The sequence below is a fragment of the Hesperophylax consimilis genome, chromosome 3, assembly GCF_061612785.1.
Source record: "Hesperophylax consimilis isolate HC1 chromosome 3, BYU_Hcon_1.0, whole genome shotgun sequence".
Classification (NCBI taxonomy): Eukaryota; Metazoa; Arthropoda; class Insecta; order Trichoptera; family Limnephilidae; genus Hesperophylax; species Hesperophylax consimilis.
This window is the reverse complement of record NC_142838.1, coordinates 13,490,716-13,514,045: the sequence shown is the minus strand read 5'-3', so window position 1 is coordinate 13,514,045 and position 23,330 is coordinate 13,490,716. Positions and strand designations below refer to the sequence as shown.

General features: G+C 33.0%; 1 protein-coding gene across 1 annotated transcript in view; it reads right to left on the bottom strand.

The window, feature by feature from the left end:
* Window positions 1–22,807, bottom strand: part of Syn2 (Syntrophin-like 2) — a 310,605-nt gene extending 287,798 nt beyond the window's left edge. Inside the window, exons 1-2 of the mRNA XM_089648441.1 lie at window positions 22,524–22,807; window positions 16,575–16,685 (exon numbers count right to left, since the gene is read on the bottom strand). Coding sequence (XP_089504567.1) covers window positions 16,575–16,640 — 66 coding nt within the window. The 5' untranslated portion in view covers window positions 16,641–16,685; window positions 22,524–22,807. The remainder of the gene's footprint in view (window positions 1–16,574; window positions 16,686–22,523) is intronic.
* Between the last annotated feature and the right edge of the window lie 523 nt (window positions 22,808–23,330).

Here is a 23,330-nt window from a genome sequence, read left to right as displayed (position 1 = left end):
TCTAAGTATAAATTAACAGTCATAAAATCATAAGTCGTAATGTGAACTCTAATTAGCAACGCAGCGGTCTCTGTAAAGCAGGGGTGGGGAACTTGCGGCCGGCAAAGGCTTTTTGGTGCGGCTCGCCAGCACTTTCGGTGCGGTCTGCTGACCACAAAAAAAGAGTATCAAAAAATGAATTTCAGAACGCGAGAACGGTTTGCTTTAGAAAGGTTTAATATAGCTGACAGGTACTTACATACCTACGCACCTATGTTACTAGAAAGCAGTTTGACAAAAATAAATACGCGATCCAACATCCCTTTTTTAATTTCTTATTACTTTACTAATAAGAAATCAATTGTGTGATAAGAAATGATGAGTTTAATGCTAATTTAATTCGCTTCCAGATAAAATTACAGTTGTAAATTCATCTGCAGACGCATTTGTGAGTGTACTTTTAATAAAATTTGGGGACTTGCACGAGGATTCACTCTTAAATTAGAACCAGGTTTTTGTTCAGAAAGTAAAGTATAATTATAGTTGTGGATCCATCTGAACACGCATATCGTAGAAAAACATTAACGTGTTTGAAAAGCAGTTATAAAATTCTAGTTGCTGACTTTGTGCTACAAAAATAAGAGGAAACTATTTTCGTGTTCTGGGTGTATTTTTTAATTAATGTTGGGAAATCGCACAAGGAGTAACTCAGTTAAAACTAATTTTGTGTTCAGATTTTAACAATAAATTCCAGTCGTGGTTTTATCTGCTGACGCATTTTGAAGGAAAACATAATCGTATTCAGTGCAGTTATAAAATCCAAAACGCAGACTGTGTACTGTAAAAATCGGAAGAAACCATTTCGTGTGCTGGGTATAGTTTTAATCAAAGCTGCGGACTCGCACAATGATTCAATCTGACGTTAAAAGCAGTTTTGTCTTCCGGATGAGGTGTTAAAATCCCAGTTGTAGATTCATCTGCTGACGCATTTTGAAGGAAACCGTTGGCATGTTTGGAGTGGAGTTTAAATTCTAGTTACACACCACACGCTGCGAAATTCCAACGAGAACCATTTTCTTGTTCCGCGTATAACAATTATTTAAGCTCGTGGACTCTTATACAGAATTACTCTTAAGTTTAAACCAGTATTATCAATAATATACCCAGGATTCCGACATCTCACCCCTCAAATTCCCAAAGATTCTGAATGCGTAGCGACGGTTATTAATTAATTTCATTTAAATTTGCACTCGCGATTAAAGCCGACAGTGTTCTTTTTATAATTTTTCGATCCATTTTTTGTACATTAGCTCCACTCGGGAGGCCCTTTCTTTACACACGTACGTTATCGCTGATTATAACACTAAAAATTTTCATAATAATCAATATTATGAACACAGTCCTTCTTTTGACATTTACTACCATTATTGTTTTACTTCCTACAACAAAATATAACCATTCGAACGTCCACCAATTTCAAAAAAACTTTGATAATAAAAACTTTAGGAGAAAAAAAGGGCTATTAACGCTTAACTCAGGCAATAATTACAAAAGTTTTTTTTCTAAGTACCTACCTACTCTAATGCTGTTTTATTAACGAAAATATTTGTAAAACATCTCGCAATAATGTATTCGAATACACTTTAATGACATTGGGAGAGTTAATTTAGGCTATCGACGAAAAGCTAATTTAGTAGCTTTGGACGGAAATGTCGTAATGAAATATTTAAATGTTTTATGTTATAATTTACAGGTGGTCTAAAAACCAAGGTACTACATTTATAAATGATCTTTTTAAACACCTAGTCGACATATAATAACCTTAATCATTGTATAGAAATAAAACTGTTAGAAAACACTGTTAGAAAAATGAACGTGAAATATTTCGTACCTGTGATGAGAAATATATATTCGTAACGTAAGGTTCTAAAACTTTACCAAACACTTGCCATAATAATGATGTAAGCCACTTATAAAACAAACATGAAGCTTTAATATAACTCCGCAAGTTTGCTTAATACGAACGACGCGCGACGTACAAATATTATTTCGTTACAGTAAACTCATATTGAGAAGTTTGTCATTCGCATTCGCCGAGAACAACACTCGTGACATTTAAAACTTTTAATGGTCCATTTTAACCTTTGCGTAAGTGAATGCTAACGACGGAGCACCCGAGTTGATTCCCCGGACATATTGTCATTACGTTTTTCATGTAATCTCTCATATTTTTCATGTAATCTCTCATAGTTTTTCATGTAATCTCTCATATTTTTCATGTAATCTCTCATAGTTTTTCATGTAATCTCTCATATTTTTCATGTAATCTCTCATAGTTTTTCATGTAATCTCTCATATTTTTCATGTAATCTCTCATAGTTTTTCATGTAATCTCTCATATTTTTGCAGACGATTCAAAAAGAATTTTAAAAAAACGCTGAAGATTGTATCTGTCTTCAAAATAACTTAAACAAGATAATTAATTGGTTTACTCTCAATAAACTTTATCTTAATATAAATTAGTGTCACTCAATAAGATTTTACAAAATAAGTCAATTATTTATTCATATGAACTTAACCTAATCAACCTCTGTCGAAGAAATTAATGACCTGGGCATCATTTTCGACTCTAAGTTACACTTTATATCTCACATAAACGCAATTAATAAATAATAATAAGGGAATGAAAATGCTACGAAACCCCAGAGGCTTCAGGAATATTTCAACCATGAAAATTTTGTATAAATCTTTAGTTCGAAGTCAAGTCAAATATAACTCCTCGATCTGGTCCCCCCATTATAAAATACATTCAGATTCAATAGAAAAAATTCAACAGAAATTCCTTTTATACATTAATTTCAAATTCGGTATTAAAGTATAAACTATAATTACATAATGAAAAAACTAAATTTATTAAAACTCTCAGATAGAAGAATTATATCCGACTTAATATTTATGTCCAAAATTGTAAATGGTAATGTAGACAGCCTTGATTTAATTAACCTCATTGAATTTCATATACACATAAAAGCTACTCGTTCTAAAACCCTGTTTAATTGTAGCAATTCCAGGACTGATCATTTCAAACACGCGCTTGTATCTAGATTACATGAAGTTAGTAATAGGTACGCAGATGTAGCGGATCTGTTTAACTGCACAGAAGCTAGGTACAAAAAGGCTGTACCATCATATCTTCTAAATAAATAATAATTTAACCTAAGTCTACTCATACTTATTTATAATATTTTGTATGTACTTGTATCTCCTTGTATAGCTTGTATTAATTTTCTACTTTCTGTCATTTTATTATCAAATGCCAGTTAATTGTTATTCTGTGACATGTAATTATTGTGTATGTAATATTTATACCGTTGATATTAAATACATATTATTCATGAAGGAGAACCACATGTTCCACAATTCAATCGACTTTATTAAGAGGATTAAATTCAAGTTTTGTACGAAAAAGGCCGTGGAGCCGTTTGCTCCTCTTAAGCTTTTAAAGCATTCAAATGTCAAAAAGGCCAGAGAAGGAAGTAAAACTGCGTCTGGAACATCTTGAAATTTGGCCCATTTTATTTTCAAAAAGGGTAATGATAAAAATATATTTATTATTGTCCAGATGGACCCATAAGGTGATTTTACCAATATAACCTAACAATACATAATATCTATTGCAATCTCCAGGATCTATTTGCATGACGTTTTCTGGCATTTGTACTCAATATTGTTTGTATTTGGGTAGCTCGTGTGAGGAAAACCTATGGAAATTTACCTCCCAATGTAGAAATACATAATAACCTTTTAAATTTTTATACTTTTTAACATCCAGTTTCATTTTTATTTTTATTTCTATTATGGTTTATAATGTGTATTTTGTTTATTTTTCTCTAAATATGTTATCACTGCTATCCAATTTTATCTAATACAGGGTTTTCCAATAAGAGGTGTTATTTTGAATAGCCCGCTATTTTGGTAGATGTTACTTTTGAAGCTGTCATTTTTTGACATTTGATAAGTAGAAACTACGCCATTAATAAAAATGGAACGATACACGCTTCAACAACGCATTGAAGTTATTAAAATTCACTTGAGTGAATCAAATGCAAATCATCTTGAGTGATGAGACCCATTTCCACTTCGGTGGCTTCGTCAACAAGCAAAATTGTCGCATCTGGGGCTCGGAAAACCCAAGAGTTATTGTTGAAAAGCCTCTCTATCCTCAACGTGTGACTGTTTGGACTTTTTCGAAAATGAGGCTGGAGCAACAGTTACGGTGAATGGATTGCGCTATCGAGAGATGATTAATGATTTTTTATGGCCGGAATTGGATAGTATTGATCTGGGCAACGTTTGCTTTCAACAAGACGGCGGTACGTGCCACACAAGCAACGAAACCATTGATCTTTTACGATTGAATATCAAAATAACACCTCTTATTGGAAAACCCTGTATAATTCATTCGAATTGAACTCCCCCACTTTCCCCCCGCCCTGGGAAGCTACTTAACTAACTTTTCGAACTTCAATTTTCCCACGACTTTTGTAAATTTATATTATTTGTATATATTATTACCTTAGATTTCACAGAAAAGTATGACTTCGCAAGCTTAAAATAGGTACGTTGTTCTAATTTTCCAACCGGAAAAACTGTGCAAATATGAAGGCATAGTTTAACATTCGAGACAGACTACAAACTTTTCGCACAGACTTTTCTGCTTCTACTTACTACCCAGATTCGCCCAACTTTAAATACAGTTTTTTTAAATTAATTTTTCTGAACAATGTTATATTTTAAAAATCTTCAAAACTCGTGATGAAAATGACAGACGTCTGAAAAAAATTAAGAGGAAGCTACAAGCCAAAAATGTGTATATTCTTGGTATACCGTATATTGTAGATAATAGGCATTAAAATTGCTTGACAAACGGAGTCTAGAAACGTTCGATTTGAAGCACAAAACTGGTTTTTATTTTTTTTTTAAATAATTTTATAAGAAAGCAAAAAAGTTAATGAAGTGAAACTGTCACAGATAATCTTAGCTACAATACTATATTTTTTAAAGTTGTTTCCTTGCGTTCATACATTTCTATTGAAAAAATATTTCTTTTAGTAGTTTACATTAATATTTTTTATTGAGTAATTTATTATTTTACTTGTATTCTACTCAAGCGAAACGATAGGAAAACTTTCAATTTATCTAAAGCATATTTTTGGTATTCATAATGTACGAGTACACCAATTCGTTATAAAGATTAATCAAAATAGTGGTTTAGGACTAAGCTTCGCCTTAAATCTGCTGTTGAAGTTGAATTCTATAGCCATAAAGAAAAATTTAAAAGCTTTACATTACGGTGTGGCGGTAGAAAATTCCGTGCGGTACAGACTTGTACACTCAGTGTACATATACCCCCCATTCTAATAAACGTGTTTTAATTTTTACACAACTGGTAAACAGCCATTTCCCTACATTAATAATTGTTCATCTTGACCAGAGATGTACTTTATTTCAAATAAATCCATTTCAAATTGAAATGCAAAATGCAAAATGGGTATTTTCCATTTTGCATTTTAAATGCTTTTCTAAAAACCATTTTGCATTTTGCATTTTAAATGCTTTTCTCAATGCATTTCCATTTTAAATGCTTTTTTGCAACATTCTTCCTACTATCTCCACTCATCTTTTTTTCATAAGCCCCAAATATCAGTCGGTCCTCAACCTCGCTATGAGAGATAATTTACATTTATCACGTTGCTCCCTGGTAGGATCCCTGGCAATTGAGTGATACCATTACAAAAAATACTGATTCAAATACTGAACATGGGGCCATGACGCTGTAATATTAAATGTTAGATAGCAGTTTCTATGTTTTACGTTTGCAACATTTGTCCCGCGCAAATTTTTTGTGGTTCATAATCCGTAGTCGTGGCATTTTTTGATTTACCATCATGTAATATGTTTGTTCTACATTGATGTCCATTATTAAATGACAAAACTGTTTAAAAATTCTCTAATTATTTTGATTGTTTGACCTGAGAAACCATTTTGCATTGTCAATGCATTTTGAAAATAGGTATTTTGCATTTGAAATGCTTTTCTAAAAACCATTTTGCATTTTGCATTTTCAAATGGAAAAGTTTTGACCCATTTCCATTTTGCATTTCAAATGGTTTTGGGTACCCATTTTGCACATCTCTGATCTTGACATAAAATCTTGAAACTATAAGGGCCTCACTAATAAACGTGTTTTCAAATATACACAGCTAATAAACAATCATTAATGTGGGGTAAAAGGTTGTCTGTCAGCTGTGTAAAATTTAAAAGAAGTTGTATTAGTAAGGCCCTTTTAGAGTTTTGTGATTTTAAGTCGCTTAAAGATAAAATTTTACATTATTACGTATAGTAATCGTGCGTAGCGAAGTCCTGTTTCAACTTGACCGTTTTGCATTTCTTCTATCTGTAATTTTTTTGTACGTTCCGTTTCCGGTTCAAGATAGTGGTCGTTTTTAAAGGTTCATTAAATATTATTTTTCAAATGCGAAAACTTCGTGTTTATTTGGTCTTTCTTATACGATTTTTTCAACCACCTGCCTGAAGAAAGTTTGAAAAAAGAATTGTCATAGTGACGTTTCTTTGAACAAATTGTATAATTCCTTATTTGATTTATTAAATTTAAAAAGTAGGTGGGTTTAAATACTTACATACAAAATTTTATGATTTCAGAGAAAATTTTGGTTTTAATTCACTGAACAAAAATTATAAACATATTTTTTGGGGCGCGAAATATACATTTCACAGAACTACTAGTGGTAGATTTGAGTCGCCGACAAAACCCGCTCTGTAAATTTCTGATGGTTCTGATACATGCACATAAAGTTCATGAAGTAAAATTAAAATGTATAAATTATGAATATTTTTGGCTACATATCAAAAGAATAATTATGTTCTATTTATGTAATTTAGCATTAAATGTATATTAATTTTACATTCAAAGTGTTCTCAACAGTTTTACATTCAGAGTGTTCTAAACAGTTATACATTCTATGTGTTCTAAACAGTTTTATATTTAAAGTGTTTTAAACAGTTTTAAATTCAGAGTGTTTTAAACAGTTTTACATTCAAAGTGTTCTAAACAGTTTCTCGCGATAGCTACAGATTTCCGAAAAATTCCGGAGCGGTTTTTACGAATCGACGACTGATTTATAATATGAGTATAATATATAAAATGTTAACGCTAAAAAATGAAATAAAAAGAGCTGAATATTTACAAGTTTGTAGATCACAGGATTAAGGTATAACCATCCGGGAAACTCTCCCCCGCTCGACTATTCCGCGTACTGCCCGTAAATAACTGGGTCAAAAACTGGGATTAAATCTTTTTCTTTTGGGGCCGGTTCAACGTGCTGCGTTTTCAGCGTGCCCATTGAAAGGCACCTCGGTTTCTCAAACTCGACACATTTTAGTTCAACTAGTTTCCAGTAAATTACTCGAACCCGACAACAAAAGGACTGCCGAGTTTTCAGGGGGTATTTCAGATTGTTAAGCTATATTCTGAGGGGAAATGGTGGAAACCACTACTACTGGGATGTATGTATTTTGTTGTTTGAATTTATCCGGAGATCTTTTGGTAAGAGATTTCGTAACGATAGTTCTGCGGAAGTAAGCTGGTTTAGGTACATTGGCAGTAGATATTTATGATAATAAGTAGGTAGAAATGATAAAAAATCAACTATATACATTAAAGTTAAATTAAGCTCTACTTCAAAAAATTAAATTCGTACATTCGTGAAACATTGCTGACATTCGTCTTGACAGTATAATGAAAATTAGAGTCCCCCCAAAAATGTGGTGGAAACCCTTCTATGAGGACGGGAGGGGGGGGGGGATTTTATAAAAAATACATGATTACAAACTAGGTCGAGTTAGGTATCGTTTACTTTGTTTTTATTCGTGTTAAATCGAATGAGACCACTCACAAGTCGATCGAATCAATATTTGGTGACATAAGACATGTTATAGTTAAGAAACAACAAATCAAAGGTGAGAGAGGGAAAACAATTTTTTTACTACACATATTTGCAAACGCATAAGTTTTTGTTAAAATGTAGGAAAAGTGATAAAAATTCAAACAATATGTTTTCGTAAACAAAAAGGTTTTTTCTCTTTTTGTTAAATTTTTTTCGATGTTTCAACAAACCCTACGTCATCGAGTACACAGATGAAACTACTTTGTAGTGAGAATAGACATTTAGTAAACCTCCAAAAAGTTGGTCTGCCGGTGCACCTCTTGGAGGGTTCCGCGCAGACATGAAAATAGTGAACGATTTTTTTCGTAGTAAATTACGTCATAATGTACATGAACGGGAATGGTTTCTTACGATAGGGGTCTGCTAGGAAAGAAATGTGTGGCGGCCCTTTCGGGAGAGCCCTTTGGCCTCTCCAACCGGACAGTCACGATTCATCGCCTTACACAGTGGGAGGGATGGATTCAAACGTCCATAACTCATCCTCACTAAACCGTCACACTGACCCCCAGATTCCTACTCACCCCTCATTCATTTTTCCTTCCCTCTTTTTGACCCTCCACACGGCATCCCCAAAGATAACATTATTTTGGGAAAAAAAATTCTCGGATCCTCCTGTGTGGTGTAAAAATAAATAAATAAAAATTACCAGTTTTATTACGGTATAAAAATACTTTGAAATTGAATTTTTTGGTACATGCGATTTATTCAAAATATAATTCGATTATTTCTTTTTTTCGAAATCAGATGTTCCAATATTATAAGTAATGATAACAGCCCTAAACCCATCGCGGAAACTGAGATTTCCCAAAGGCAAGTAAGTGTGGTAGAATTCGATGAAAAAATGTACAGATATTATCCGACTAGCGAGACTTATTGTTATTGCAGACCCGTAAAGTGCTCCACGTTCCAATTTCAAACTTTTTCTCTCAGTTTTACAAAATAAATAAATCATAGATAAGATTTACAAAAAAGTTTTGGTATTTTGTTTATTATCCACGATATAAGGCTCTTAGAATATTCTCTTTCGCGAAGTGCTCGTTGTTAAGAAAAATAAAAATTCTAAAAAACTTTTCTACCAGCTAAATGTTTTGAAGCCATTATTCCGCTGGCAGAATTATACATTTTTTATTCAAGTTTCTTCGATAATTGACGTGGTACATTTAACATGGATATAAAATAACCCCATTAATCAATAGGATGAATACGTACTTCTTTGGATTCTACAAACTCTAGTAAAAGCGGTAAATGCGAAAAGATTACCCAACTAGGCTTTCATTTACCAAAGACAAAGCCTAATAAATAAAATAAAATATGTAATGCTTTTTTAACTTGTTGTTGAAAAAAAATTTAAATCAAAATTTAATCGATCCCTGTTTAATAAAGCCAGATTTGGTTTGTATCAAAGTTGTGCCATTATCGCCCCATTTAAATTGGGATTAGCACATCAAAGAATAAGAAAAATACAAATTGTTGATTACCACAAACAGATTCTTCAAGGTACCTACATTAATTTCGGTAACCGGATAAATCATCACAATGATAATTCATCACATCTTTAAAAAAGTTATGGAGAGTGATGAAACAAAAACTTTATTAATTGGGTTATGTAGGTTAGGTTAAAAAAATAAATTTTTCATCGTTTCTAATGACTTTATATCACTTTTTAAAAGTGTGTTGAATTGTCACTGTGCTGAGTTATCATGGAACCATTAATTTCATGTCTATCAATATGGGTCGAGTTTTAAAATGCAACGCTGTAAAACAGCTGATAGCAGTTTTAATGTTAACCTCTCAGGCTAATTTGTTCGGTTTTGCGAACAAACAGTTATTAGCCGTGAATCAAATTGTTCTTTTTTGGGAACAGCTAATATGGTCTCGTAGAAATCGTTGCGTCTTCCTTTACTGTCATGGTGAGAAATATGATCTTAAGTCTAAACTGCGTTAGAAAGAGAAAAAAACAACACTTTCTATTTAATCTAGAAGTAAACCACAGAACAATTTAAATGTACACCTCTATTAAACAACATGTGAATTAAATCTTTTACTAATTATTTTTATATGAAACCTCAAAAAATAAGAGTGATAATAATGTTTATAATACATTATTTGTCTAATAAAATGTTATTTATTACATTATTTAGATGAAAAAACGGGAGTTGTACAATTTTTTTAAACTTTTTATGTTTGCACTCAAAATTTTAATATTTAAATAATTATGTTGCTTTCTAATAATAAAATTTGAACGAATATTTTATAAACTTTCAAAAACAGATTTTAATTTTCGGTTTTGTTCAGAAATATTCCATTTATTTGTATATTATTGCATAGCGGAAATACACACAAATTATCCGACTTTCTCACATATAAGAAGGCATCGAACATAAATATATATTTTAATTCAACACAAAGTATCCTAACAAAACCTAATTTTTTATGAAGACATTTGTTAGTCGAATAATTAATTGGGTAAGATTCAGCGTAATTACAAGATCCACTGGTAGATACGAAGTTAATAAGAGCCGTCTTCAACATACCTATAACACGCAGCAGAGTTGATCTATAAATAATTATAAAATAGGCTTGCTAAGTGTACGGAATGTTTATTTTAATGATCGAACATGCATTGTGAATACAATCATTATTTATTATTTATAGAGCGGGTGAGATTCCATACATGGTGGCAGGGAAGATAGGTACTTGCCCATACCAGTAAGTAGTATACAACAGGTTCGGACTAAGGCGAAGGGGCGCTGCACCCGGGCGTCAGATACCAGGGGGTTGACACCAACAGATGAAGAAAACTTAAGGAACAACTTTCACAATAAAAGAAATACTAGCTATAAAAACAACAACAAAAATTCTAAAGCATTCCATCTGGATTCTACATCACCTCAAATCTCTGTGCAGCTCTAAATATCCAAGTATCTGTCAACAAACAACACAAGACGCCACATTGTTTGTTCGATATTTTTGCACTTGCAAAAAGAGTTTGGAAATTCTGGTTAATCCCGGTAGTAAACGTGAATACAAAAATAAAATGAAAGGACGAAACGTATAATACGACGACTAAATCCGCGAAAGATTTTTACGAGACGGGAGGAAGGCACCAGTACAATAATATTAATCAGTATTATTAGCATTAATCGCGCCCCGTGAATCGGTAAGACTCGAGTTGAGAGAGCTGGGCGCTTCTATAGATCAATAATGGGTTAAAATACACCGACTATAATATTATCCTACCGACTGCTCCACTGCTGAATATTTGTAGAGTTACTGTTGTGTGGATGATCAGGTAGCTTCAATGATAACCCGAGATTATTACATTAACTAGACCGAGTACAGGATTGCGGAAACGTCTTGACAAGTTAGCAGTTGGGATGTAAGAGAGGTCGAACTACTTACCATAATAATATTTATACAGTGTTCTATTTGACTCACTCTGTATTTTTTATTTTTTTTTTTTTATTTTTATTCTAGATAAAAGAAAATTACATTTTTCACTTATTTAACTAGAAATAACATATATATTACACATAAATATATTACACACTGATATTATTCACTTTCATTGTTTTGTTGATTGAGCATAAAACTGAGCAATTTTTTTTTAAATGTACCTATACTTTTTTCATTTTTAATTTCGTCTGGGAGGCAATTGTATATGTTGCTTCCCTCGTAACCAATGGATTGCTTGCCATAATGAGTATGTATGGTGTTTAAATGTATTTTATCGTGTTGCCGTGTAAAGTGTGTGTGTACTTGGGACGTTTTAATGAGTTCTGTATTTGTATGTATGAGTTTATTATTTATTTTGTAAATAAGAAGACATATATTATATTCATATAATTTTCTTAATTTTAATAGTTTTGTTTCCATATATAATTTTTTTGTTGATGTTCTAGATATTGCCAACGTCAACCTCACTACTTATTATCCCTTATGACTTATGGTCTAAACTTTATTTTTTATGAAAAAACAAAACTAAAATGTCAAAACAACTTAATTGAATTATAGTGAAACAGATACGAAATTTGAACGTGATAATATTTATACATAAAATAATAAAGAACCCATTACCAAAATATTTTTCATTTAGATTATTTCTTCCAGAAGGTATGTATATATATGTATAATACGGTGACCGGATAAATCATGAAAATGATAATTCATCACATATTTAAAAAGTTATATAAAGTCATGGAAAGTGATGAAACAAAAACTTTTTTAACTGGGTTAAGTAGGTTAGGTTAGGTTAATTTTTTTTTTTCATCGTTTTTAATGACTTTATTTCGCTTTTTAAATGTGTGTTGCATAGTCACTGTGTTGAGTTATCATGGAACCATATAATACATGCATATAATATTTATAGAAAGTAGAGAAGAGTCGAGCAAAGTCGGTTAGTACCATAGACTAAATAAGACTAGACACGGCATAACCATTGAAAAATAACCCCAACACAATTTTGGTTTGGTTCACGTGCACATTTATGAAAAGGCGCACGCATTGTGTCGCAATGCGAAATGGGCACTGTGCATTGCGTTTTACCTTTTGTTGGTCTAGAGTTAAGCTATTTTGCTTGTCAGCTATTTTTGCTGGTAAAATTCCTGACGTCACATGAATAACACACCCACAAGGAATCCACCAATAGGGTGATTCATGTTAATTATTATCACGTGCGGATATACAAATATCACGCAACCAATGCGTGATAATTATTGATGTATTAGTCGTCTAGCGTTGACACGCGTGACAGCTCAAGTGTGTGTGAATTATTTGGTCCGTGCATTTTGCCAATCAGGGTTGTATTAAGTCGTTATTGCCTTTCGGGTAATATCTGCTTCGCCTTTTCGATTTTTTGTAGAAGAATTGATAGAAATAAATTTGCGTCATTTAATGAATTCATTTTTTTAATGGGTATTTTCGCTTAGCTTTCCCCACAAAACCGGAAAAAATTGAGAAATGGTTAGAAACAATCCGAATTCAATTATGTGAAAATAACTGGGTACCATCAGCAGGAAACCGCGTTTGCTCTAATAATTTTCAAACATATTTATCTCACTGCAAGCGGCCTCCGACGTGTAGACTGCAAAACTTTGTTTATTATGGATTTATCAGGTTTTCATTGATAATGTCGGTGTTTTCAGGCTGATATCGGACAGTCGCTGTCCACTATGGGCACAGGTCCTGCGAAAAGAGATACCGTCATTGTTTTTTCTCGAACAGGACTGGTTCTCGATCCAGCTGAAACTTTTTTTGTAATCGAAAAGCCGGTTGTTCCTCTATCAGAATTGCAACAACCGATGTGCGTGAATGCCGTAAATAATACGTAAAATCCTATTTAACGGGCGTAAATAAATAAATAAGTATATATTGTAATCATGTAATCTCCACCCCCCTTAACCCTTACCCATACGCTCTCTGAAGCTCTGTCATAATCATTGTTGCTTATTCAATTAGGTTGCTTCGTTCCTTTCCCATAATTCGTGGTTCAGCTCGCTTGTGAACCCGCAATATTTTATGATTTATCTCTCTCTTTAGGTTAATCTTACATTATGTTTAATGTAAAGTCGTTAGGTTAGTTTTAGTACTTAGGTTAGTTTTCAATAATGCTATCTTGAAGAAGGTTGAGAAACTAGCTGACCAAAACTAGTTGACACAATGTCTTCAATTCTAACAAAGTGGTTGAAGACAAAATAACTTTTAATTGAATGATAGTAGTATAATTATTAAATGATACGTAGTGTTGTTCTAGTCTCTATAATTTTATGTTACTGTTAAATTTTTAACTAATATTACTTTATATTCATCAGTTTTAATTATTTTGAATCACTTTCGACAGCTTACAAGATATATTCTGTTTTAAAATGCATGCAAAAGCCAGACTGGGCATAAAATCAAATTAAATTAAATGATTTCAAGTCACAAAGTGATTGCTTTCTTCAATAATTATATATCATTCTTTATAAATACTGTGGTAAATTAAAAAAAACCTATTCACAATAGTAAAAATATATACGTTTTTGGTTCTATAGGACCTGTATAGAATTCAAAAACAAAATATAAATTAAATTAAAATCATTTTGTATTATTTATCAATTCTTTCCTGATTCAGCCCTTATTCAGCGCATAAAATTTGCTGTAAGTGTTAGTTTCTTTTTGGCTTTATGTCCATATTACAACACCTCTGACAACAAATTCTCCGTGGTTTTGCTTACGAGTTTGAACGCTTGTACAAGGAGTTTAAACAGAGTTGGGTTGTTAAGTTCATCTCCATATTTTTGACGTACGCTATGTGGGGTCATTTTAAAAATGAATTTAGCTAGACAGGGCTAATCTAGTATAATACATCAATGGTTAGTACTATAATAAAGTAGCTATCCGCGTCTGTCTGTTTGTGCGCTTAGTTCTTCTACGCATTATCGCAGGAATCTTGATAAGGTTTACACTGTCATTTAAAAAAAAAATCAAATGGTTTACATGCATAAAATATATATTTTTTTTATTTCTATATAATATTTACAGTGTTCACATAATTATTTATATTTGTATATGTATGATATATTTCAAACTTATGACTATAATATGTTGTGTGTAAGGTAGGTTTGAGAAGGTCAAACTGTATGTGAGTAATATTGTATGTTTCGTGAACACCTCACTAGGAGAACCTGTGCTGAGGTCTTTACGTGGTTATGTACAGGTGCGACAAGTATTTATGTGTTGTAGAAGAAAGTTTTTATTTTTTATAAGTTTTAATTTTTGTTTGTTTTTTTTCTGTTTGTGTAAATTGAATATTCATAGAATTTTAATGGATTTTGTTGATTGAATATTCATAGTAAATATGTTAAAAAAATATATTAACATATATGTAAGTTCATATATTTGTATTGTAAGTGTGAGTATAGTTGGTAAAATCTCGAAAAACGTGTTTATTTATTATACACTTTTTATGGTTATATGTAGAGAATATGTAGAGAAAATTCGAGTATACGTCAGCTATTAAATAATAAAAATGTAATAATGAACTATGTAAGTTATAATAAATTATACATTTGTAAACTTTGATGTACAAATGGCTAAAATAAAACAAATAAATAATAATAATATCTATCCTAAAGAAATACAGCGCTGCTTGATCCGCCTCTGTATTGAACGAGTAAAGAATTCCATAAGTACACACTTTGTAGTATTTATAGTGTGAATGCAGCTAAACAGGAAGTAGAATTCTTCCACCAGATTTGGTGAAGCTGTTATTATTCATCGAGTGTTAGTAAAACGAAGAAATAAAACCAACTGTTCGGTCGAATCCATAAAATACTGGGAGTTTTATACGTAGATACCGTTGCATACGAACAGGCGATATACTAAAATGGATTTTATACTTGGTTCAACACTATTTTGGACGATAGTGGAATACGCTTGATGGTGTCTACAAAATGTCTGAACAAATCAATTATTCAGCACGTTGCACACATAAGACACAGTAATAATAGTCTCAGAATCGCCTTGGTAAATGAAATACTGACATTTAAAATGTTTAAATAGTATGTGTGGTCGGTCTTGTTGTATGGATGTGAAACATGGACCTTGAAAGTAAATACCATGAACAGGTTAGAGGCTTTTGAAATGTGGCTTCACCGGAGAGATCACCAACACAGAAATTCTCAGGCGGGCTAGAGCAGAGAGAGAACTGCTTAGATTAATAAAAATCAGGAAAATTTCATATCTGGGTCATGTACTTCGAGGGGAGAAGTATCACTTGCTCCAGTTAATATTGAAAGGCAAGATAGAGGGTCGCAGAAGGCCTGGTAGGAGACAAATGTCTTGGCTGCGAAATATACGAGAGTGGACCGGCATTAGAAGTGTGGAGGAGCTATTCCGGGCAGCGCAAGACAAAGAGACATTTTCAAGAGTGATCGCCAACGTCGGGGGGACCTGATACGGCACATAAAGAAGAAGAAGAAGAAGAAGAAATAGTATAAAACAAAGTCACCATCCGCGTCTGTCTGTTTTGTGCGCTAAGTTCGTCTAAACTTCGCAAATTTAGACGTAAGGTTTTCACTATCATCTCGAGAATTACTTGCGGAAGGTTTATATGTATAATACATGTATATTATGTTTACATAAAGTAGAGAAAAGTCGATGCTTTGTAATCGAGTCGTAAAAAAATATTTTCGGGCGCTTACATTGCTAACGCTGCGCTGGCTAAATCTTATGAGATACATCAAAACAATGTACTATGGAATTTCATATCTTAAAAAGGCCTACACAAAAGTCGACCATGGTATATGTCTATCTCTTAAGGATTACCCCAGCAACGCCCGGTACACGTCAGCAAGTAGAAATATAACAATCGAAAATAACAACTACAAAATCATAATTTTATTTACAAATTGTTATGCACAACATGCGCGAGTGTTACACAATATGCCTATTTTTGCCCACATTTCTTGTGTTATTGGATCAAATATTTTGATGTAGTAGAGTCTTCGCTAAGTCTAACACTAAGCGTATTTTTCTCAGTTTTTATTGACGAAAGGTATTATGTTTATTAAAGGATGTTTGTCCTACCTTGACTTTTTCATCGACGATTTCTTCTATCGGCGTCGTCATTTTCTCCATAACTTCGACCCTCATATTTGGATAAGTTCAGGCGGTGTGATCCATTCCCTTCCACCAGTCCTAGAACAAAGATAAACAAATATTCATTTAGATGTCAAATGCCAATACACTTCGTAGACCTTTCAAGACTACTGAAAAAGCTCCGATACTGAGACAGCAATTAGAACATTTTGATAATCTGACGTACTGTGATAATATACACGATTATACGACGAAATGCTTGATGTTTATCGTTTCGGAGATAGATTTTCTGATATCAAAATTTATGATCTGCCGAGAGTAGTTTTTATTAGTTCTCTCTCTAGAATGCCCACATGCAAAATAGATATTGAATTAACTGCTTCAGGTCGTGAGTGGGTTCGTATTTTCCACAAAGTAGAATAGTTTTTAATAACATGATCATTAAAAATAATCCAACTAATAAGACCAAGAATATAGGAACATGAAGATGGTCTATAGAAGGAATCGTTTCCGCCTAATTTCAATTATTATCTGATCAGTATTTTACTCAGTTACGTCAAAATCTCTAATTTACATATGTAGAGCTGATGCAAATTAAAACACACACTCGGACACTAGCACATGCCGGACTGTCAGTTGAATTTGTATTATATGACGTGTTTTATATTGAAGAAAAAAGTATTCATAATAACTAATAACTCTATATAGATAACCTTTGCGGTTATTTTCATGAATAAAATGGTGCAACTTTAAAAAAAAAAGTTACGTAGATTTAATATCAAATGTAATTCAAAAACGGCGACCCAGTTTGCAAATGCTTGTGTTTTGATTTGCGCAAGCAACTATAGAGGTGTATAGTTATAATATAGATTCACAGCGTTGCCAAACAAAAATGTTTTTTATCATCAGAGGATGGTGAAACCGATACTTTATACACGGTGTCCGGAAACTAGTGGTACAAGCGGGAAACTGGGGGATCTACATCACACGGAGAACCTAATAAACATTATTATTTTTAACATTTTGATTTTTTCCCAATTTTTAGAAAATTTAGGGAAAAAAAGGTCTAAGTTTTGACACATTTTAAAAGAGAGTAAACAGCTGATAGTTACCACTTAGCGACCGTTTTTTTTTCTTCAAATGTGTAGTATAACATAAATATTTAACTTTAGACTTGAATTACTCGTAAAACGAAATCTCAAAACAAATAAGTTGTACCCCAAATGGACTCCAAATAAATGTGATTTGAATTCCCCAGATTCCCGCTTGTTCTGGACACCTTAGGTGTATGAAAAGATGTTTTCTGTTATGACCCACAACCAAACAAAAGTATGACTTAAGGTTAAACGCAACGCTCGTTGTATTCTACGTGTTCACAGATGGCGTTAATTAATTAATTTTGTTTAAATACGCTTTTGCAAGGTATTGCTTTATAGTATTAAGACAATTTTTTTGTTAGCGCCCTCATATACGCAATATGAATATGAATAAATAGTTTTGTCCATATAAAAACTCAATTCTATCGAGAAAGGCATACAAATACAATATTGGATTGAATCATCGGTAAAATATTGTATTTGTGTGCCTTTCTCGAAAGAATTAAGTCTTTAAACGAACAAAACTATTGATTCATATTCATATTGCGTATATACGGGCGCAAACAAATGATTTGTCTTAATATTGTAAAGCAATACCTTGCAAAAGCGTATTTAAACAAAATTAACTAATTAACGCCATCTGTGAACACGTAGAATACAACGAGCGTTGCGTTTAACCTTAATCTTATTTTTCTATTTCATGCGTCGCGCATAAGAAAGAGAAGAAGCGACAACGGACATATCAGCGGTACGTCTATACCACCCTGTTAGCAGTGTTTTACTGCCTTTACTCCTTAGGGGACTTACTGTCAATACGGCTAGATTTGAATACGAGCCCAGAGAATGCTCCCCGAGCAACTTCTGTAATGTTAAAGTCTTCAATGGATTCCGGAGGCAATAAAGATTTTATAGGCTACTTAACTATTCCAGTTGCACCTTTTTACGCCATTAAACCTCGTGTAAAGCGTATAATTTATTGTGATAAGAATATAAAGCAAGGGTGTCAAAGATACGGCCCGCGGGCCGCATGCGGCCCTCGGACCCTATCAATACGGCCCGCGAGCCGCATGCGGCACTCAGGTCCCATCATTACGGCTCGCTACCACGTGACAATATTATGTCGCGGAGGACAGAACCGCACTCTTTCATTGTACATTTTAGATATTCAGAGGACAGTCGATGCCTTTTTTTGGTAGATATGACAAAACACATGAATGACCTCAATATAAAGTTACAGGGTAAAGACTTGATCGTCACTCAAATGTATTCGCATTTACAAGCCTTCGAAACAAAATTAAGACTGTGGGAAATTCACATAAAAAAACAAACGTGAAATCATTTGGCACAGTGAACCAGACAAAATTGGATGAGTATTCTCAACTTTTGCTGAATCTGATCACAGAATTTAACAGTCGTTTTGAAGATTTTCGCAAAATGCATAAAATGGAATTCCCACTTTTCAACAATCCATTTACTTTTGATGATGCACTGGCACCAATTCATTTGCAAATGGAATTGATAGATCTCCAATGCGACAGCATTGTAAAGGATAAATTTAAGGAAGTTAATGTTACTACATTTTATAAACAATATTTCAAGAGTTTGAATAACTATCCAAGTATAAGAAATCATGCGGCACGTATCCTGTGTATGTTTGGTAGTACGTATTTATGCGAGCAGATGTTTTCCGTTATGAAAATAAATAAAAACAAACATCGCTCACGGCTTACGGATGAAAATCTCCAATCGATTCTAAAAGTAACTACGACGAATATGACACCCGACATCAATGAACTTGTCAAAAACAAGAGAAGTCAGGTGTCCGGCTCAAGATAATTTACCTTGTTACCCTTCTTTTTAACTTACTGAATTTATAATAAATAGGTATCTAACTAAATAAAGATGTTAACAATAAAGTATGGGTTTTATTTTTTAAATATTGAGTCCGGCCCGCTTACACACGCCAAATGTTATAAACGGCCCTTAATAATATCCAGTTTGACACCCCTGATATAAAGCATATTCAAACAGATGATTACGAAGAAATGGGAGAATATTTTCTATCGCAGGATGTATATTGATCAAGCCCTCGGGCTGCAAAACTCTCCAAATATAATTACATAAATACCTACATAGGTAGGTACTATTATTTCAAACACATGTAATATCGATGATGTACCTACTTGTAGATTTTCAAAATTGGAACAATGTAACTTTTTTTATGTGGGTACCACGTAAGATTCCCAACCACCCACAGCTAGTGGTACCGCCAAACAACTTGGTCTTGGCACACACATCTTGCTTCATTCACATTCATACACAAACTTCTGTTATTCTGACTCTTCACTTGCCCCGACTCGAGTATTTGATTCACCTAATCGTTCCATGTCTTCCTCAGGCGTCTCCGACTTATTCTATCGTCAAACGTCTAAACGTCCATTTTTAATTATAATAACTACACTTACATCATTATTTGCGAATCTACATTTCTCACACGGTCATATATGGTGTTATCACGCATACGCCTCAGAAGTCTCAATTTTCTACAGCATTCAGTCACTTTCATCCTTCCTCTGCCAGTTCTATGCCTCACTCCCACACATCAGGGTAGGTACCAGCACTCCATTGTGAACTGCTTCTTTGGACAATTTTTTTAGCTCCAACCGTGTTTAGTTTTTCGTAACCTAATGGTATCCTATATTTGGGGATTGTTGTAAGGGAAGAGAATGGAAACACGACTATAGCCATCTCGAGTAACGTTTCGATTCAGTGAGTGAACAGGTTGTTTGGAGTAAACATTTTTAAAATTTCTAGATCTCTCTCACTCGTAGGTACTAAAGAAATGAAACATAGTTGCCGTTGTCGTGGGAATTTTAAAAGAGCCCAATGGGTAGACTATTACATCAATAATTTATTTTCTTTTTTCCCTCCAAATTCGTTTTAGATATCACAAAAACTTTCTATGGAGGTTTCTGTTGCGCCTCAACCAATATCGTGACTCGAAGATAAATAGTTAAAAGTTCACAAGAACTAGGAATGCACTGACCTCTCAATCCAAAATACAATTTTGTAACCAAAATCATCACTACCTAGGTATCGGTACGAAAGTAATTGCTGTAGAAATGAGATCCCTGAGACCAGTATGGTAAAACCACGAATAAGCCTAGGTATGATCAGGAAATAATGTAAGGCCGATGTAAGCGTAATAGGCAAGATTAAGAAAGGGACGCTTAGATGGTTTGGAAATGCAGAATATGAATTTGAACGCCAGGAGAATATTTGACACTAAAGTGAATGATAAAGGAAGTCGGGGACGCACGAGGAAGACTTGACACGATCCTCGTCGGTTCCTGTCAAGAGTCAAAATAACAGACGAGTATGTATGAGACGATGCATTTATTAGTATCTGATTCTTTTAAATATTAGAAGAATTTTAGTCAGGTACCTTACGTAGGTACGCATTTTACATTAACCATTTTTGGTGTTACATGATAAAATTATAATAACCGTAGGTTCCTGGTACGGACGCGCGTGGTGTAATTGTATATGCAAAATATTTAATATCATGTGATTTCAGAGACAGTAATACTCGATCACGTAATCGAGGATAACCGTGTGGGATTCAATCGAAAAATACTGTTATTTAATATCTCATAAATAATTGATTTTCACTTAAAAGAACTTTTTTAAACTAGATAATGGAATTATAGCCTGGCAACACAGCGTTGGTTCAATTCTTGGAGGAATAATTATTTCCTCCATGGTTCAGTTGTGAGTGGTTTATTTATGGTTCAGTTCATCCAGAATGAGGATAGGTAGGTACTTATCTAATTACAACCATTTTTAAGACTTTTTGATGGAGATTTATTTTTCTACCGTTGAGTTGAGGCGAAGAAGGGAATTTGGAAAGAGGATAAATTCCTAGCTGACCATTTCTAGTTACTAAACATAATGCCACTTCAGCCAATATCCAATCTAAATGGTGAACATTCATCAGGGCGATACGAGTACCTACCCAAATGGTGAACTTTCGCGGAAGCGATACTGTGGAACAAAGTGAAATTACTTTTGATTGATTTCAATTCTTGTGATACGCGAAAAAATTACAGTTCCAAATCATTTTTATTATTACTAGAAAACATAAATATGTAAAAATACGTTTATTTTTTAACTAATAACGATGGCACTTGTAGATATTACGAATATACATTTAAGCTTTATCAAATAATACAATAGTATATAGGTCCAAAATTAGCAAGCTTACAACATAAAACTAAAAAAAAAATCTGATTGTTTTTTTCATTTTTATACTTAGCAGACAAGAAGTTCCCAAATGTTCAAACATAAATGCAAACAGGTTGGTAGGTACCCACCTATAATAATATTACCAAGAAATAAAACGCTTTAAAAATTAACAGTAAGTAAAATAATTCTACGATAATAAATTAGAAACAGTAAAGATGTATCCTATAAAGACTTTGAATCTTATGTCATTCTAAACAGAAATAGATAAGTTTGTATTTTGTACAAATATAAAAAATATCGTGTTGAAAGTATACAATTTAAAACCAAAAAACATTACACAAGCACCCTGGTTAAAAATAAAATGTTAATATTAGATTCTTTGATAACACGATTATCCAAGAATGCCAAGCGCACGTGAACTTGACTTCTGTTTTCAATTTATGTAATGAATAATACGACACTAAATTTACAATAACAAAATATTTCTTTAAAGAAGTTGAAAGAATCAGAAACTTATGAAATGTTGAAAAAAGGAACATGGCTTTTACGTATATTAAAGTAAGTATAAAGCTTAGTATTTTTAAAATTAACAAACCTTTCAAAATAAATGTCCCTCAATTCAAGAAGCAGTACCGCACCCTTAGAAGCAAAAAATACATATCACCAGGGGAAATTATAAAGATATAACACTACACTCTTTATCACTGAACAATTTAATGCTTGTAGCAAACTTTAACATGTGCAGTTTATGTTACAAAACAGAAAAAGATCCAGCTTTCATTTATTATTGTATTTTAATCCACGATATAAAACAGCTGGTTCTGGGACGCGAGAAACACAAACCCCATTTGACATCAAGCCCTATTCATAACAAGCGATTGATAAACACTGCTACCAACTGCGCAATGTGTCTGGAAAGCTTCGTTACCGTTGACGGCATGCACAAAAACACGATTCTTCTCGCCAGCCATCTTAATTTATCAACCAATCACGTAGCAGTTTTTTTCCAAAAGGACCAATGATTGGATGCGAAACAGAAATGTCAGCCAGATTTAATTCATATAACCATAAGATATTTTCAATCTAGTTCTCTTTTACGACAATAGATGGCAATTGAAGAGAACTGTATCGCCAATAATGTTCTTTGTAAAAAGTTTTGAAATTTGTCAACAGATGACCAAACTCGGCAATTTCTTTTGAGAAATATAATCGCTAATTATTTTGATATCGTGTATCGAGGATATAAAATGAAATTATAATCATACATTATAAATTTGACTTTTCTTACTAGACTATATAAAAAAAAACTTTGAAATTGATCTGAGGGTATCCGATGATTTCAAGGAATTATTTTTAAATATTATTGGAAAAAAACATAAAACATATATTATATACCGTATAA